This window comes from Aegilops tauschii, chromosome 7 (genome assembly GCF_002575655.3).
Source record: "Aegilops tauschii subsp. strangulata cultivar AL8/78 chromosome 7, Aet v6.0, whole genome shotgun sequence".
NCBI classification, from domain to species: domain Eukaryota; kingdom Viridiplantae; phylum Streptophyta; class Magnoliopsida; order Poales; family Poaceae; genus Aegilops; species Aegilops tauschii.
In genome coordinates, this window is record NC_053041.3 from 17,450,980 (window position 1) to 17,469,704 (window position 18,725).

The 18,725-nt window shown below is 45.1% G+C and overlaps 2 protein-coding genes and 1 pseudogene across 2 annotated transcripts; all 3 read left to right on the forward strand.

The window, feature by feature from the left end:
- Positions 1-8,619: 8,619 nt before the first annotated feature.
- Positions 8,620-9,903, forward strand: LOC109757623 (uncharacterized). The gene has a single exon (XM_020316446.3). It carries the CDS (start codon positions 8,959-8,961, stop codon positions 9,562-9,564), a length of 606 nt encoding a protein of 201 aa, XP_020172035.2. The 5' UTR covers positions 8,620-8,958; the 3' UTR covers positions 9,565-9,903.
- A 1,538-nt stretch (positions 9,904-11,441) lies between these two features.
- On the forward strand, positions 11,442-11,894 carry LOC109757624 (avenin-like a1). The gene has a single exon (XM_020316447.4). The coding sequence runs from the start codon at positions 11,442-11,444 to the stop codon at positions 11,892-11,894; it is 453 nt and encodes a 150-aa protein (XP_020172036.1).
- A 4,050-nt stretch (positions 11,895-15,944) lies between these two features.
- LOC123494811 (uncharacterized) lies at positions 15,945-17,475 on the forward strand (annotated as a pseudogene).
- The last annotated feature ends 1,250 nt before the right edge of the window (positions 17,476-18,725 follow it).

The following is an 18,725-nucleotide window of genomic DNA, read 5'->3' on the forward strand; positions in this document are numbered from 1 at the left end:
AAAATTTGAATGTTTTTACGGTTTTGTGTGTCTGTGTGGTGGGGGGGGGTGGTTAGGGTTCAGGGTACATGCCACATTGTTCACATTGTCCAATTAACACTTTGTATAGATTTTTTGGGTAAAAAATGAACGAAATGATGCAACTAATCTGAACGTAACGTTTGGCATGTATCAAACCAAGTAGCCACTATTCCTCAAAAAAAAACCAGTTAGCCACTAATTGCGCCAAACATATCACGTAATAAATGGGTTGACAATTATTTCTTGAAATTCATGGAAGGAATTTATTGCTCTTCCTTTTTTAGAGAACAATAAGTTACAAATTTTATTTTGGAAACAAGAAATCAGTTTTCAATTTTATTTGTCCTTTCCAATAGATTTCAAATGAGCTTTTCCTTGGTCTGGTCATACAAGGCATTAAGCACACATGACATTGCTTATACAGAAGCTGACTGAAATAATTTGTTAACAACTACTAACGACTGATGATCAACAAGTAAACAAATCCCACAACAATTATTGAAAAATAAAATCCCGCGGCCATCTGATTTGCGTGCTTCTTCAGATCGATCAACTGCCTTAAGTTCTTGTTGATCTTCTTCAATTCCACCTTGAGTTCCGCATCCGCCACCATCGGAGGAACATTGGCATAGCCCTTATCATCCACCGCCGATGGCAGATCTACCTCTAGGGTTGCCCCGTGCCTCAAATCAATGAAGCCATCCGTTTGAAGCCTCTCAACGTATTCATCCAGCCACTCAAAATGCTTGCATGTTTTCAGGTTCTGAAAAAGGGAAGGGAAACCCTAAATACCAATTCCGAGGAAATATAAATAAATCTGGGGTCAGAATTCATAGCAAAAAGACACAACAGAACATAGATTTAACCTTCCCCGCTTCGGGTTTGCTCTCGCATTTCACAAATTCCCGCCCATGGTTTCCATTCTTCTCCGATATGGTTGTCAAACGCTTCAGTGGCGCGATGCGTGGGCAGTCGGGGCATCTGGTCATCGGTAGTGAACCATACCGCGGCCATGATGACGGAGAGGCCGAACTGGACATGGACATCTCTCGTCTCTCACCGTCCGGCGGCGATGGCAGGCTTCGTCGCCGGAGAAGAATAAAAATTTGGTGGGGCAAGGGAAAGGGAGGCAATGGTGGGCCGCGGGTTGGCACGGGCACGGCGATGGCTCGGGCTTGTGTGATATGTGGTTGGACCCGCGGTCAGTGCACATGTTTTGGAAGCCCCCAAAAGATCGTGCTCCTTAAAAAAACTGCATCAAAGCGCATTACTTCAAAATAACTAATTATCCCTACAATCACGGATATATACCTTCCCATTCTACCGCATATCAACCCTATCCTAACCACCCCCATCTACCTTGTTTCTCCTCACATAGCCATCGCCGGGATCGCGCCATCGCTTCTGAAGCGACCACGCCGACGCCGGATTAAAAAGGTCTCCTTCACGGCTCCTCCCATCTTCGATTGCAGTGCTGATTATTTTTTTCCATTGATTCGACCAAGAAGTCATTTCCGAAGAGATTAGAAAATACAGCCTTTGCCATAGTTGAGTAGTTCTGGTGTAATTGGAGTACAGGATGTCATGCAAGAGCTTTTTGATTGATAGTTTGTAGTAGTTGTTCGTACGAACTGGTTATGAATATATTTTCTCGGTGGTATTGTTAGGAATTAGTTGGATGAGGTTGTGGATACAGTTTTCATACTATGGGTATATGTGTTGTTGTAGGGACCATGGTCTCAGAGGCGCATAACAACCATGCGGAGTATGACAAGTCTTTGCATGAAGCGCGCCGGGAGATCGACTTGAAGGTGCAAAAGGATCGCGCTGAGGTAGATAAGAAACTCAAAAAAGAACGTTCATACGTGGACAGGATGATAAAGGAGGAGCGTGAGGAGTTTTCCCGTAAGATGGCGAAGATGCGTCTTGAGATTGAAGAAAAGTATAAGCGGGACTGTGAGGACTTGGAAAAAAAGTTTTTCCTTGGCTACAAGGAAATGCATCAAACGTTGTAGAAGGACCGGAAGCTTGTGGACAGTATTATACAGACAGAGCGAGTCAGGATGGATGCCTATGTGTTGCAGGCACGTTCGGATATGGACAGCAAGCTGCTACAGGAGCGGTCGGACATGGATTATAAGGCCATGCTGGAGAAGGTCCGTTTGGAAGGACATATGTTAGAAGCCCGTGCGATCTCACGGCCACCCCGACAACATGTCTTCAATTTTTCTCCCCCTGTAAGTATTTCGCACCGATTGTATATATTAAGGACCTTAGTATTCTATGATACAAACATCTTCAATTTGTGGCAACCTTATGTCGGCGATTGTATGTAGGCTAAGCATCATGAGACGGCACAGTCGCCATCCACTCGAGAAAGTGCGATAGAGTCACCCGTTCAATGCCACATCACTCCACCCCAACAACATATCTTCAATTCTCCCCTTGTAATTACCTCCCAACGATGCCATACCCAAGATATGGTATGACCTTTTAAAATTTGTGTGTAAACCCACTGTCGACGTTTCATACGCAGGATAAGAAACGTGGGATGGCAGAGTCCCCAGTCACACCACATGAAGGATACATTCCACATAACAAGGTGAGAAGGTTTGAGATGGCACAATCCCCAGTCACTCGACATGAAGGATACATTCCACAAAAGCAGGTAACAACACCGCAATTTTGCTATGCACATAAAAAATTATGTTTGCCCCTTTACTCATTTAATGTATTAACTCTGATGTGAGATACTAGGTGCTGGTCATGGAATTTATTGTTAGTAGGGATGATGAGATGTCACATGTCCCGAGAGCATACTTTGATGAACACCCGGCAGAAGTCAGAATTTTTGAACCCCTCAAAGTGACCTACGATCTCATTATGAGTGAAATGAGAGATACTTTTGGTTGCAAACTGGGAGCAGAACTGTACTACTTCTTACCCGGGTCTGCGTGGAAGCTGCCAGAAGGAATGTTCTTGATTGCAGGACCAGATGATGTAGAAAAAATGCTTTCTGATCTGAATGGCAGCAAGAAATGTCACCTGTACATTGTGTACAATAGAACTACGGGTCCTTATCCCGAGCATGACTTTGATCCAGAGGTTCAAATTTTACATGTTACATGCATCTAGTTTATGGCTACGTCATTTTTAAGTTCTTCCTAATACAATTCCTATGGTTTTCTACAGGAAGTGAGAATCCAAGAAATGGAGGGTCTTGCTAGAGAGTTGGCGGAGAAAGATCAAGAACAACTTCAGTTGTATGGTTACATTGATGTTAAAGAGAAAAAGATTGAAGCACATGGGTCGTCGCTAAGCCCGACGCAATCTCCAACGTCGCAACGCAAGAGGTCACTGGATTTTGGCAGTGCAGAAGACCATATGGAGTAGGCTCAATTGTTTTTCAACCAGTTTAAGCTTCAAACCAGGATTATTTGTTGCAAACAAACATTTTTTTTCTGTTTCACACTATGTTTGCAATTATGGTACAATTTATTCATGAGACAGTTCTTTGAACAACAATGCATGTGTTTTATGATCAATCATACAGTTGTTTCTGAGTTGTTTGTGAGATGGCATTGCATCTAAAGAAGTTTCCATCTATAAAACTTGTAAAAAATCATTTATGTTGTCTTTGTTGAAACTGTTTTTTCGTGCCTTTCATCTACACGTGTAATCATTATAGCCTACAAAACCATACAACGTCGCAAAACAATTTCCAGTTTGCATGGATGCTTGTCATGTTGGTACAAGGGTTTCAAAAAAAAATTTGGGTCCATTTCAAGCATGCCGAAAAAATCCGTCTTCCCAGACGGAACACCAATTTTTTCCATCAAGCGCGCAAGCACACCCCCGTGGGCCGCGTGAAATCTGAGCTAACCCCAAAACCTGCTGGTTTTGACGTCAATTAAGATAGAAATATCAAGGGAAGAAGATAGAAATATCAAGGGAACAAGATAGAAATAGCAAGCAAAACACAGATAACCAACGTCGGCCACCCGCGCTCGCATGCATGCACGTCCGCCACCCGCGCATGCAAACCCACGTCGCCGCCCTTCCCATGCATGCAGGCCTCAGGCGCAGACAACGAGATGGCCCAACGGTCCATCCAGCGACCCAGCGGGTGAGGCTGGCGTGGGACGGCCCACCCGAAGTAGGCCCAAGCGAGCTTCGCGCCGGGCACATCCCAGGGGTGCAGGGAGTTTAGTCCCACCTCGCCGAGCGAGGGAAGCTAGCACCGGTTTATATAGCGCGCTGAGCTTTCCCTCTCAAGTTCCTTTCTAAAGCGGGCAGCACATTGCCTAACCGTCTCCGTCCCTGCCATGTGGGGCCTACTTGCTACCTGTTTTCACAATCTGGCGGGCCTCTGCATCCTGGCCCAATAAATGATTGGGTTACTAGTCGTATGCAGGCCGTTGAATTGGGAAAGCGGGCAAGTAGACGGGCTTTTTTTGCACCGGCCCGATTACTTTTGTACACTGGGGGTATACATGTATTGTACGTGGGCGATTCGTTTTCCCTTGTCACGTGCGGCGGTCGTGGGCGTGGGCGGCGGCGGTCGAGGGCTAGCCACGCGGCCACGCGGCGCACGAAAACTTCCAAAAACATCGGTCTATGCCTCAAGGGGGCATTGTAAAATACTTTTTTCCAAAAATTTCTTTCATAGACATGTTTGGCACATGTGTGTCACCATGTACAAGAAAATTGGGGTGATTTGGAGGTGGTGGAAAAATTCACCTTTTTTCAAAAACTGGCTTAAGTTAAAAGACCAAATGGTCCCTCCGGAATGCGGGCATTTTTTCGACCACCTCCAAATCACCTCAATTTTGGCACACATGATCTCTTGCACAAACAATGCTAGGTTTCCAAGGTTTTGTATTTTTTTGAATTTTTTTGAATTTATAATGCCCTCTAGACTGACTGCTGAAAACATCGGTCTATGCCTCAAGGGGGCATTGTAAAATAATTTTTTCCAAAAATTTCTTTCATAGACATGTTTGGCACATGTGTGTCACCATGTACAAGAAAATTTGGTTGATTTGGAGGAGGTGATTTGGGTGATTTGGAGGAGGTGGTAGCCAATGTCAGTTCGAAAACTCTAGAGATACTTCCTCAACCAATGATGCGACCCAGGGACCTTCATGCAAAAACTAGGCACCTGCATGCAAGAGTCGGGGACCTGCATGTGAATAGTGATTCATCAAGGCCTTGACAGCTGCTGGCACAGCGGCTGCCGCCCGATTTGCATGCAGCGAAGATGAACGTGCATGGAGGTTTCTCAAATATTTCCAAGCACACCCTACTGGGCCCCGCTTATTTAAAAAATACATCAGTCATTAATGATCTATAAATGAAGAATATGCATGATGATTATGAATATGCGTGCAGAAATACATCACAAAAATTATTCTACTCGAAAATAACAAGTGCTCCATGCTAGCCCTTATTCCTGTTCGAAATACATCATCATTCTTAAAGTTGGACATCAAATGATACACACAGAAAATGAAAACGAAAGATGTCGAACTAATACAGTAACATGGCAGTACAACCGCACTTCACTAAATTACTGTCACGATGAAATAGAATGTAAAGACCACGTCACACAAAGCTGAATGGCACACGACTTTCTCTGGCTCATCGTCAGTTCATGCTGTATGTAGACATCACAGTTCAGCCTCGAGATCCTACACAGAAGAATAGAATAAATCACATGGACATCAATTATGAGTAAAACACATGCAAAAAATAAATATGAACATATTTCGTACCTCTAGCAATTTAGCGCATTTACGTCGATTGTGACCAGGATTCTTGCAATAGCCACACATATTCTGTGATCTTGACTTCTTTGTCTTTGCCTGCAGCCTTTTCTTCGGTGCACCTCGGCCTGGCACATGCACGGGATCCAGAACCTTATCAACTTTCTCCGAGTGCGGCATCAACAGGCCAAACCTAATGCTGTTATGCTGAGCATTAGTTGACTCCTTGCTGTCAGCTTGTTCAAAACATGATTGCTTGCCATGATGTTGTGCTTCCAAAAGCATCTTTAGACGGTGATAGTCCTCATCAGAGTGGCATGCCTTGAAACTTGCGGCGTGACTACAATTCCGCAACTCGCGGTACCTCTGCAGGCTTACCGAATAGTCATACATCTGGTTTTTTCTGGTAGGTGCGTATGCACATTTTGCATTCATAGTCCACCTAGTGGGAACGCAACAACTGGGCAGAATTGTTTGTTTTAAAATCCCGAATATGTAAAAAATGTGGGAACATGGTGTGCCTGCGAATTCCAGCTTACGGCAAGAACAACTCACCCTGTGCAAAAGACCTCCTAGCTCTTCAATGCGCACTCCAAACTTTTTATCCATTCTTTCCTGCTTGGACACAACATAAGTGGAATCTTCTGATCCATCTAGTATCTCTCTCATCTGACATTTGCTGACAGCATCTATGCTCCATAAGACCATCTTAAAGACACTAGGTGTGAAAACTGTTGCGGCGTGTTTCTCAAGCGGCGAAGCATTTTCCTCTGTAAATGGAACGGACTGCAAGGCTTCGACGTCTTGGAGAGCTTCGTTAATCCGTCGCGACGCAAGGCAACGCTCATAGTGCTCTAGCATTTCAAACAACGACATCTTACCCTCAAGATGCGTATGTAGCACAGAGTTCAAGCTCTCACTCCTCTGATTGCTGCTCAATCCTAGGAAACAACGCCCCTCAAGATATGGAGCACACCACAACTTTCTCATCTGATACATCTGATGCAGCCAAGACTCCTCACTGGTTACTTTATTCCGTTGTAAGAATTGTATCCATTTTATCTCATGCTCTTCAATGAAAGAAGTATCATAAATGAAAGATCTGAATTCCTCCTTTACGTCGTCATCATGCAGATGGCGTACAATGTTCTGCTGAATGTGCCATATACATAGTCTATGGTTTGAGTCTGGCCAGACCACCCTGATTGCTCTCTGCATTGCAAGGTCCCCATCTGTGATCACAGATATCGGATGCTTCTGTGCCATGCAATCAGAAAAGGTCCGCAACATCCACTCGTATGCCTGGCTTGTTTCATGAGAAATTATACCACAGCCAAAAATAACAGTGCTGCGGTGGTGATTCAACCCGACAAACGGCACGAATGGCAGATTGTATTTGTTGGTTCTGTATGTGCTATCGAAAACAATGACGTCTCCGAAAGCCTCGTAGTCAAGTCGCGATTGACTATCAGCCCAGAACAGTCCCTTCAGATGCCCATGCTCGTCTACCAAGTACTTGAAGAAAAAATCCACATCTCGCTCTCACCTCGCCATCATGTGCATGATCACCGTATTAGCATCACCGGCACTGATTGTCTCCTGCTTATTAGCATGGCAGAAATTATAAATGTCCCTCTTTATGCATCCAACCTTATCAAATCCACCGTATTGAAAGCACAAAATATCCATAATACGGTATTTGCGGATCCCACATTTTTCCATGTCCGCAATGTCCGCTTTCTGCTCATCGCTAATTCGTCTGTGCGAACGCAGCAGACAAGAAAGATCCCGTGGGGCTAGAGGATGGCTGTGCTCATCGATGAAATCCTTGACAAACCACCGACCGGTTTCCTCCTGTCTCGTAATGACCAATTTAGCATTACACCCAACACGAGTTAAACTTCGTGGCCTCCTCTTTCTATCTTCCATCTTTCTTTTCATGTGCTTCTCTTCGCGAAACCCTTCACGACTACACACAATTTTCCTTAAAATTATGTATTTGTTGGATCCATCCCACTCAACGTAGCTTTTCCTCACACTAAAACCTTTTTCAAGAGCATATTTGTTGTAGAATTCATAGCCTTCAGCCTCACTATCAAACATCTTGCTGACAACATTTAGATACTCGAACATACTCTCATCACTTGCATACGCCATGTCTTCCTGCATATGACATGTGAGGGAAACCAATCATCAACATCTTTCTGTTTATCAATGTTGCAGGTGTAAAATAGCTCATAGGCAAAGACAAGTGCATGGAAAAGACTTTGCTCGTTTGACATGTGAGGGAAACCAATCATCAACGCCCAAGTTTAATTCCCCGCAAGATCGGACGGCTAATAAAAATCAGACGTGATCAGAGATGTAAGTACTGCTAAATTGAATTGCATGCACTAGGGAAACCTAAATCGATGATGACTAAACAAATCTAAGTAGGAAGTGCAGGCTACGAATCAAAGTAAGTTGAGATTCAGGCGATTCATACCTTAAGATGCAAGTCCGGAAGCGATGGGATCAGTGGGGGGCTTTCTCCTATACCGCCGCCGCCGTCGCCACCGACACTGCCGCCGCAGATGTCACGCCTTATTCTTCTTCCTGCCGCCGACCACGTCTTTTATAGTGAAGGGGACCAGGAGGAGGACGAGAACGACGTCGACGACGGTGAATTGGTTCCTCTCGCCGGGCTCGTCGGACAGAAGGAAGAGGACGAGAAGGAGGACTTGACCGAGCTACTAGATCTAGACGTGGTTCTGGTCGAGAAGGAGGACTTGACCGAGCTACTAGATCTAGACGTGGTTCTGGTCGTGGACGTGATCGGTTGAATTTTTTTTTACCCTGGACCATTATGCCCTTCTCTGATTAAACTAATTAAGTTAATTCATTTTTAATCCCCCACCAGATCGGACGGCTAATAAAAATCGAAGGGGTAAGTACTTGAAAGTACTCCCAGTACCGCCCCAATCACCGTAAAAGGGCTCTCTCCTCATACCCAAACAAATCTGCCTTCTGCACCAGATTCCCACCTCTCCTCGTCCAATTCAATGTCTGTGTTCAAGCTCCTGATCTCCCGTCTAACAATGGTCATTACGAGCTACGCACATGTAAGGTCATTGATCCAATCAACAGGAACATTGCCCTTCGCTGCCAGATTCCTCAAGAAATTTATCAGGAGATGCATTTTGCTGGCACTTCCTATGGTCAACTAATTTGCGGCCGTGCTGGATATTGTCTTGTTGTTGATGTGTTCAGTGGTGCCGTGGTTTCTCCCCCACGTCTCCCATTCAGCGGTGATTTTGAGTTTGGGAGGGAGTTCTACTTCAGTGGCACTTTGACGGCTCCCATTGCATCACCCAACTCACACCTCCTTGTCAGTACTGCAATATCCCTGTTTGATTGGCCGGTCGGAAGTAACTCTTGGTCTGAACTCCAGCTTTCTGATGAATCGATAGAACAGATTGTGGAATTCAATGGTCAGTTCATCGCCATGGATGATTGTTATAAGATCTACGCCTTGCAGCTGTCCCCCCAGCTTGGTCTGCAGGAGATAACAACTGAGTGGGTCGGTCACCTGTCCCCAAGCTCGTACACGAAACCATGGCTAGTGGTCTGCGGCGATATGCTTCTCATGGTTTCCTGTTTCTGGACAGTGAGCTCAGGCAGCTCAGTGAGCCCCGGGCCGGCAAGCTGCAGCCCCTTTGGGTGTATCCAAGCATGTTCTACACTGATGCGCAGTGACCACCGTGCGCATCCACGGGCTTGCTGCTCCACAAGCTCCTGATGAAAATCCCCCCCTGCAACACAGAGTAGGGGCTTTTGCAACTTGGGCGGTGCCATCGTAGCATTAGCACTTAGAACATTTGTAGCAGTTTGGTAAACCAGTATCTAGAGCCTGGGAGATTAGTGCTTAGAGCTAGTTAGGAGTAGTCAAGCTTCTAAGTCAGTACTATTACTTCAGCTGTGTTGTTTAATTATGCGCTGGATGATGTGTAATACTTTGAACTACCTGTTTCTTGTCTCTGCTCCAGTGACACGACTTCTAAGCTTCTACGTCGCGTTGACTCAGTTTCATTGTACGTATTTCTGCATGCCCTTGGCTTCTATCACTGGACAAGCTCGTTGATTGGAAGTTCTGGTACAATGGTAAAGAAGACCAGAACTGTCAATGTTATTGGAATGGATAATCAGAATTGCTTGTGCAAGATTTTACTTTGGTCTGGGAGCTAAAATATACCACTAATAGCATCAGATTCACCTCGATGCAATACTGTGTTGCTGTGTAATAGGTAGCTCATTCTGGCATGTTGTTGAAGGATACTTTGACAAGAACCCTCCTGTGTATCTTCAGTTCCATCGCTGGTCTGCTCCTTTTCTCTGTTCAGAGAACACAGTCTGAACATGTGGTGTTTGTTCTCTTCCTCCTATGAAGTATAGACAGAATTACAATTACAGTAAAAAGTAGGAAATCCAAAGAGATTCATATTCCAACTTGTCTATTGGATAGTTCATAAAACAAAATGCAGGATTATACATTTTGGAGAGGTGGTGGCGAGCCAAAGTTCAAAATGTTTTGAGATAAAAATTGAAGTCTGCTATTTTAATCAGAATCCAATCCAAGCCTACTTTATTTGTTACATAAATAAATTCCATCGGGAGGACGATGCTCCTTGCCAACATAGCAGCCCCTGACACTGAAATGAGGTGTGTGTCGACCTTCGCCAATTGCATCTCCATTGTGTCTTCCATCAATTTCTCTGATAAGCTGAATAACATGTGGGGTTTTCGTTACCTCAAATATTTCCTTCAGGTTTTTATGCTAGGCCTCGCTCAGCGCAGCCCACTGAACAGGAGCATTTGGACTTAATGGGCCGATGGTCCTAGCAGCAATGACAACAAAATCAGTTAAGTAATTTTAGTTCCATAGCACCAGAGCATAGCTCCAAGAGAATCCTTGGCATATAAAAGGGGATTTTATCAGTCATGTCATGCTCTAGTAATTTATACAGCAGCACAAGACCATTTCAAGAAACCGTTAAATATAATGAAGAACAAGTATTTGATGCAAAGATTGTTGATATGATGTAGCTTAACAGCAGAGAAGATTACAAACTATAATTTCCAGAAAAAGCATAGAGTGGAGGTCAACCCTTAATTTAAAGTGAATGGACAAACCATACAATCTGATTTACATGTAGATATGATTTTTAAAGTTTTGAACAGAATACTTAAAATGCTACTCCACAGTCAAAGTTCTAAAACGTTGACTAAACGCGTGTCTAAAACATCAGCTATTTGTGATATATACGAGATTACAAAATGGGCCTCACAAAAGGATAAAACCTGGATCTATGCTGGGCATGTAAAGTGATGACCGATGAGTCATATGGATTACTGATCTTGCATGACAGTCAGATAACATGTGTCAAAAAGTATATTTGATGATCATCCAAGATTAGACTTGTAGCACCACCTAACACAATCATACCAAATGATCAGTTAGAAAAGGGGAAAAACAGACACTTTACAAAAGCTATCTAGGAAAGAAATGGGATGCAGCAAATCATGCCATGATACCTATAAATATAATACCAAAGAAGATCCTCATCCATCATCCTTTAACCAAATATATATATCAAATCAAACTAATAACCAGACATCATGAAGACCTTGTTCATCCTCGCTCTCCTCACCCTCGCGGGGACCAACGCTGTTGCGCAGTTGGACACTACCTGTAACCAGGGCTCCGAGCAATGTCAGCAGCAGCAACAACCATGGCAACAATGGCAGCAGCAGATGGACCCATGTGTGCAATTCCTGCGGCACCAATGCAGCACAGTGACACTGCCATTTGTGCAGTCGCGTATGTGGCAACTTAACAGTTGCCATATAATGCGACACCAGTGCTGCCAGCAGCTAGCGCAGATCCCAGAACAGTTCAGGTGCCATGCTATCCACAACGTGGCTCAAGCCATCATGCAGCCGCAGCCCCAACAGCAGTGGCAGGGCATGTACCAGCCCCAGCAACAAGCTCCGCTTGAGATCATGATGATGTCGCTTCAGATCTTGCCGTCGATGTGCAGCGTGTACGTCCCGGCATACTGCCAGGTGTAGCGGTGGATGAGTCTGTGAATCAGTAAGAGTGCCTGTACTAGTTGCAACTTGGAAATAACAACCAACATCTGTTTCTGGATGAATAAAGGATTTTCCTGACTAACATTGCATGTCTTGCATGATAGATGAAATCTAAGACGCATCTGACTGAACTGGACCATCATCATACTCTCTGCCTCAAAAGTTTACAGCATGGAGAGAGAGAGAGTACATGAAGAAGATGTTGGAAATATGAGCAATTTACCAAATGATTTTATTAGCAGAAATACTAGATAAAGCATGACTAATATAGCAGAGATAAAACAAGTCATGCTATCTGATAGAGAGAAGGTAAATAGCATCTGCATGTGTGAACTAGAATCAAACATATCTAGAGCAGACACTAGAGCCAGAAATTGCAGGAGAACCTCAAACAGAAAGAGCATGAATATGTAGGTACAGCAGCAGAAGCACTGGTCTTGGGGTCAACATCCTTGCCAGCCATGTCGTCGAAGAGGTTGTCGACGTCGGGGAAGAAGTCATCGTTGAGGAAGTGGTCGTCGGTGTCTGGAGCGTCCATGATCAACAGGTCAGTAGTCGCGTAAAGCGCTCCCCAAAAACCTTATCACCCTTCTCCCGTACAGGACTGAAAGAGGTGCGGTTCCGGAGGCCTACTGTCCCAACTTGCAGTGCACGCCGCAAAGCGGGATGGGGAAGATCGTAGCAGCAGCTCAAAGATTGGAACTCAGTGGCGAGAGGGAGATTATCCAGCAGTCGAAGGGATGTGCCGTTCGCATTCAGTCTCCACTATAGCAAAAATCTTTTCAGCTTCCATGTGACTTTTCGTATACCAGTTATGCGTGGCAAAAATTTAGACATCGGCTCATTCCCGCAACCCGCGGCTCGTCGTGCCGAGGCGGGCGGCGAAGGAGGAGTACGCGTGAATGTCCCTCTTGTTCTCATGCTCATACATGTGGGGAAACAACCTCCCTTGTAAGGAGGTCCAACTCCGACCAAACTAGCAATGTGGGACTAAACTTTGGTTCCACCTCTTGCATTGCACAAATGGACTGTGTGGGCCTTTAGGATTTATTAGGAATTTCTGGAATTGTATTGGACTGGCCCAAAATATGGATAAAATTCCAGCAGAAGAGAGACCAGATCAAGGGATATACATACATGAACGAGCTTTATACAAAAAATTAACGGATTTGATAACAGCATTGGCATACCCAGACTTCTTGTTCAGTACAAATGATAAACCTCAACCAAAATGCTACAAATCAATTAAATGTTACTCAGTACAAACTAATTGATTGAGAAACGGAAGAGACAGGTAAGGGTGGGTGAGCGCGAAAAATGCCAACGAAGGCCGAGCTCTAGTGAGCTCATTTTCAAATTTTATTTTTCCGGAGCGCAAAAAAATCCAAATTTTATCTAGTGAGCTCAACGAAGACGACCGCTTGCCAGACGCCGGGACGCCGACTCCACCGCCTGCTCTTTCTGCAAGGCCTGTGCTCTCCCCCCTCCACTCTCTCCCAAACCCTAGATAGCTCCAATCTTTTTTATTTGTTCATTTGTCGCTTATATTTGTTCATGTAGCAACAGCGCGCTCTGTGTTTGTTGGCAGGATTAGATTCATGCAAGTGCAAGATATCTGGGATGGATGTCATGTCAGGGTGACAGGGTCTACTTTATTTTTCTTAGCAGAAAAATAGATCGTTTTGTGTACAACGTGCCCCGCGAAACAATGTAAAGCAGCACGCATAAATATTTTGGTGCACTGAGCGTTCTCGTATCTATGGGACATTGTTGTCGCTAGAGTTTCCGGCCAGGACCTTTTCACTCTTCAGTCTCGTGTTCTGAAGATGTTATGTAGCTTATCCATTAGACCTATTTGAAGAGGGTTTCGTTACTAACATGTTTACTTTCATTGTAGGTAACGTATTTGGTTTCAAAGCCCTACGTGCTCTACGTTTGGAGGATCTACGAATTCCCCCTACTTATTCAAAAACTTTCCAAGGCCCGCCTCATGGTATCCAAGTTGAAAGAGATAAGTTGAACAAGTATGGTCGTCCTTTATTGGGATGTACTATTAAACCAAAATTGGGATTATCCGCAAAAAATTATGGTAGAGCGTGTTATGAGTGTCTACGTGGTGGACTTGATTTTACCAAAGATGATGAAAACGTAAACTCACAACCATTTATGCGCTGGAGAGACCGTTTTGTCTTTTGTGCTGAAGCTACTTATAAATCACAGGCCGAAACCGGTGAAATCAAGGGGCATTACTTGAATGCGACTGCGGGTACATGTGAAGAAATGATTAAGAGAGCTGTATTTGCAAGAGAATTAGGGGTTCCTATTGTAATGCATGACTACTTAACTGGGGGATTCACCGCAAATACTACTTTGGCTCATTATTGCCGCGACAATGGCCTACTTCTTCACATTCACCGTGCAATGCATGCAGTTATTGATAGACAGAAAAATCATGGTATGCATTTCCGTGTATTAGCTAAAGCATTGCGTATGTCTGGGGGAGATCATATCCACTCCGATACAGTAGTAGGTAAGTTAGAAGGGGAACGCGAAATGACTTTAGGTTTTGTTGATTTATTGCGCGATGATTTTATTGAAAAAGATCGTGCTCGCGGTATCTTTTTCACTCAGGACTGGGTATCCATGCCAGGTGTTATACCGGTAGCTTCAGGTGGTATTCATGTTTGGCATATGCCAGCTCTGACCGAAATCTTTGGGGATTACGGTACCTTGGTACTCCCTCAAGTAGCGATGGAGTACCACTTAAATCTGACCCTCCACATAGGAGGGTAGTTTAGTCTTTTCTCCTCTTAATTAGGTCAGTTTCTGATTTCTAATCGGATCATCCGTCCTATCACCAACGCAGCTGCCATCACATTATAGCGATTACGTCTCCATGATGACCACGCCATTGCTGCCTGACATCTGCTCTTTTTCACAGGCACCGATCAAGAGCGAGTGGATAGAAGTTAGGAATGATAGAAAACTTGTTTCAGTCAATGGATGAATATGTCTCCTTTGCGCTGGAAGTTATCGATCAAACATAATTTGGCTACAAGTTCTCGAAAACCACACAAATTTTATAACATGTACAAAAGAAATTAAAACAGAAAATATAAGTATTATTGTGGAATACACGCAAGAGACATCAGGCTCGCAAGAAGTTCGTCAGCAGCCCAACAGAGTCCAATCAAAGCAGCCTCTCACCGTCCTTCCATAGTCCATATTGAACCCAGTCAGTCAGATCAACTGAACATTTGTACAACTGCAGTGCCGACGTGATAGATCTCCGGCCAGCCTGATGATCCCGCCTCGCCGTAGTCATCCTGCTTTAGTGCGTTCGAGTTTCCAATTTCGCGAGAAAGCAAACGCGCTCGCGGTGTGGCGGCGGCGCCGCCCAGCCCTGGTCGGCGACCATTCCCGGCAGATGCCACTCCAGCAAGTCCGTGGCCCTATGGTTGTCTGTCTCTTGTAATCGGGCAGATCATAGTGGCCGGCGGCAGCTATCCTATTGAAGAATTAGGCTTTTTTAGGGATTAAAATTAGGGTTCTTGCGATCGAGTTGAATAGCTATTATGTCTCAGCCGTGATGCATTGTGTTTTTACATGGAATCAGTTTACCTTTTTACCCCCAAGCACGAGATACTCCCTGCTTTTTTCAGTTGGTACTCTCTCATACACACGTTGGAGTACCAACAGTCGTCCATCATTGGATCAAGAGAAATGGAGGGCTCATATTCATTTAGGGGTACTGTAAAGGAGCTCGTCTGACTATATTGGGTTTCCCGTTTTCTGCACTTTATTGGGTTTATAGTTTCTACTGTGTTGAGCTTGAGCATCAGATATTCAGAATCAACTGATGAGTTGGATTGTAGCAGCTCAGAAATCATCCACTTTACCCGAGCGACTGCCGTTTTCTGCTAATTTTTGGCTCTGTGCTGCATAAGAATGGTGACGGTGTATCCCATCATGGTTCCTTGGTGCTCTGTGGGTGTTTTTTTTTTTTTTTTGCTTAGCAGTTGTAGTCTCAACTATTGCCCCTAGAGAAATTTGAGGCTTCCCCCCCGAATCCTGTAACAATAATTATCCAAAAAACCCAAACAGAGTTATGTATTTGACTATTTGGAAAAGAGCATAACAAGTCTTCATACAGGGCATATATTAGACCTGAAAACAGCATATGCATGGTTTTAGATGGCTACCCATCCTTTTAATTTTCATTTCTTCATTGCCTCATAATTCTAATTTTTTTTAATTTGAAAATTTACTGTGTTTTGCAGATAGTTTGACATAATGCAAAGCACTAGCAAACTATGTGTTGCCTCTGCGTCCGCGCAACCTGCTGTCCTCGGGTTCGATGGTTGGGCAGACCTTCCAGATGGCCCGCTAAGCTCCATCCTTGCACTGTCAGGATCCTTCCGTGATGTTCTTGCTTTCGCTGCAACCTGCCGCTCTTGGCGTGCTGCATTTTCCTCATACCCATCAAAATCTACATTCTGCAATCTGCACCAAATTCCCGCCTCTCCTCGCCAATTCAATGCCCGTGTTCAAGCTCCTGATCTCCCTTCTAACAATGGCTGTCAAAAGCTACGCACATGTAAGGTCATTGATCCGATCAACAAGAACATCGCCCTGCGCTGCCAAATTCCTCGGGAAATTTATCAGAAGATGCAATTCGCTGGCACTTCCTATGGTCAACTAATTTGCTGCCGTGCTGGATATTGTCTTGTTGTTGATGTGTTCAGTGGTGCCAAGGTTTCTCCTCCACGTCTCCCATTCACCGGTGATTGTGAGAGGGAGTTCTACTTCTACGTTAGCGGCACTCCGACAGCTCCCCTTGCATCACCCAACTCACACCTCCTTGTCAGTACTGCAGCCGCCGTATTTGATTGGTCGGTTGGAAGTGACTCTTGGTCTGTACTCCAGCTTTCTGATGCACCGATAGAAAAGATTGTGGAATTCAATCATCAGTTCATCACCATGGATGATTGTTACAAGATCTACACAATGCAGCTGTCCCCCCTGCTGGGTCTGCAGGAGATAACAACTGAGTGGGTTGGTGACCTGGCCCCAAGCTCTGACGCCAAACCATGGCTAGTGGTCTGTGGCAACATGCTTCTTACGGTTTAATGTTTCAGTACAATGAGTCCAGGCTGCTCAGTAGTACTCCCTTCGTCCGGAAAAGTTTGTCCCTCAAATGGATGTATCTAGCACCAATTTAGTGCTAGATACATTCATTTGAGGGACAAGCTTGGGACAAGTTTTTTCGGGCGGAAGGAGTACAATGTATACCCCACCACCTTGACATGTCGACCAGCCCTGCAAAATGGGTGGAGGTACACGCCAACTGGATAATTGGGCACTCTTTGTCGGGGGTGATGTGAGGAGCCGGCTGTTTTCTTGCATGAGTCCGGAAAGGTGGGGTGGGAGGAGCAGGAGCCTTTCGATACCGCCACGGGGCCTGGCGGTAGAGTTAGACAGGCTACCGCCAGGGTCCATGGCGGTAGGGTGCGACGGAGGGCGACGGCCGCCGTTTGCCCGAGCTGACGTCGATAAGTAGCCTACCGCCAGGGACCCTGGCGGTAGCCTGTCTAACTCTACCGCCAGAACCCCTGGCGGTAGCGTATGGCTGGGTTTTGCCTCCCATAGTTTCTGTAACGAAATATCGAAGTGCCCTGGCGGTAGGTTCGCCCTCCCGCCAGGGGGTTTGGCGGTAAGATGTGTGACCCTACCACCAAGGACCCTGGCGGTAGGGTCCTGTGTTTTATGGTTTTCAAGTTTAATTTTTGCTTCTTTTCAAAAACAATATCACAGCAATGATATAGACCCTAAAATATGAGCTCACATATTGTTTTAGTGATTGTTTCTTTTGTAAAGTTTTATCACATAGTTTCACAAAGAAAGCAAAATATGAGCTCACATATTAATAAAGGTTCAACATAGCAAATAGCAAATAGTAAACTTGTCCACATAGTTTGACAACCACAACTAACGCAAGTACTTTCGCAAAGCCAACAAACGGTCCAACAAGTTCTTAAGACAAGTTTATAGGGCGGACAAACTTCCCCCCTCGTATATTAGGCCTGGCCATGGAGACAGATACGGCAGCGGATCCACCGGTTCAGGCGGAGGCGGAACGCTGGTCGCCATCCGACCGTTCAAGCACTCCCACCTTGCCTTGCCCGCTGGAGTTCTCGCCTCCGCCCTTCCCCAGCTGATGATATCGAACGCCGATGCACTTGGCGGCGGCATCCTGGCTCTCTCCTCGGCATTGCTCTCGAAGTAGATCCTCCGGCCCAAATTGCGCAGCTCCCAGTTGGAGTGTTGCTTGGCAGCTTCAATGGTCCCTTCCCGGCGGTTACTTGGGATAGTTGGATCTCCCTCCATCTCTGCAGTCACTCTCTTCAACTCCTTCACACTCTGCGACCAACACTTCACCTCGTCGGAGATCCGCTCTGCCCTCTCGTGCCACCGCACTGCCCTCGTCGCCTCTAGGAACTCGTCTGAAAAAGCTCCCACCGGCTGCAGAAGCTCGGGGAAGGACTCGTACACGTACGGAAGTGGAAAGGCTGACGGGTCGTGTTGGAGATGAATGGGCGATGGTTGCGCCACATATGCGTTCCTAAACATATGGATGCATAACAAAAGTTCATCATTAACTAAATAAAATACATATATCAAGACGCAATATCATATCATATCATATTTACTCCAACCAAATCCACTACTTGCATCATATATATTTTGTTTACTCCAATATGCATCATATCAACATGCATCATGTCATCAAAAAAAATCCTCCAACATTCA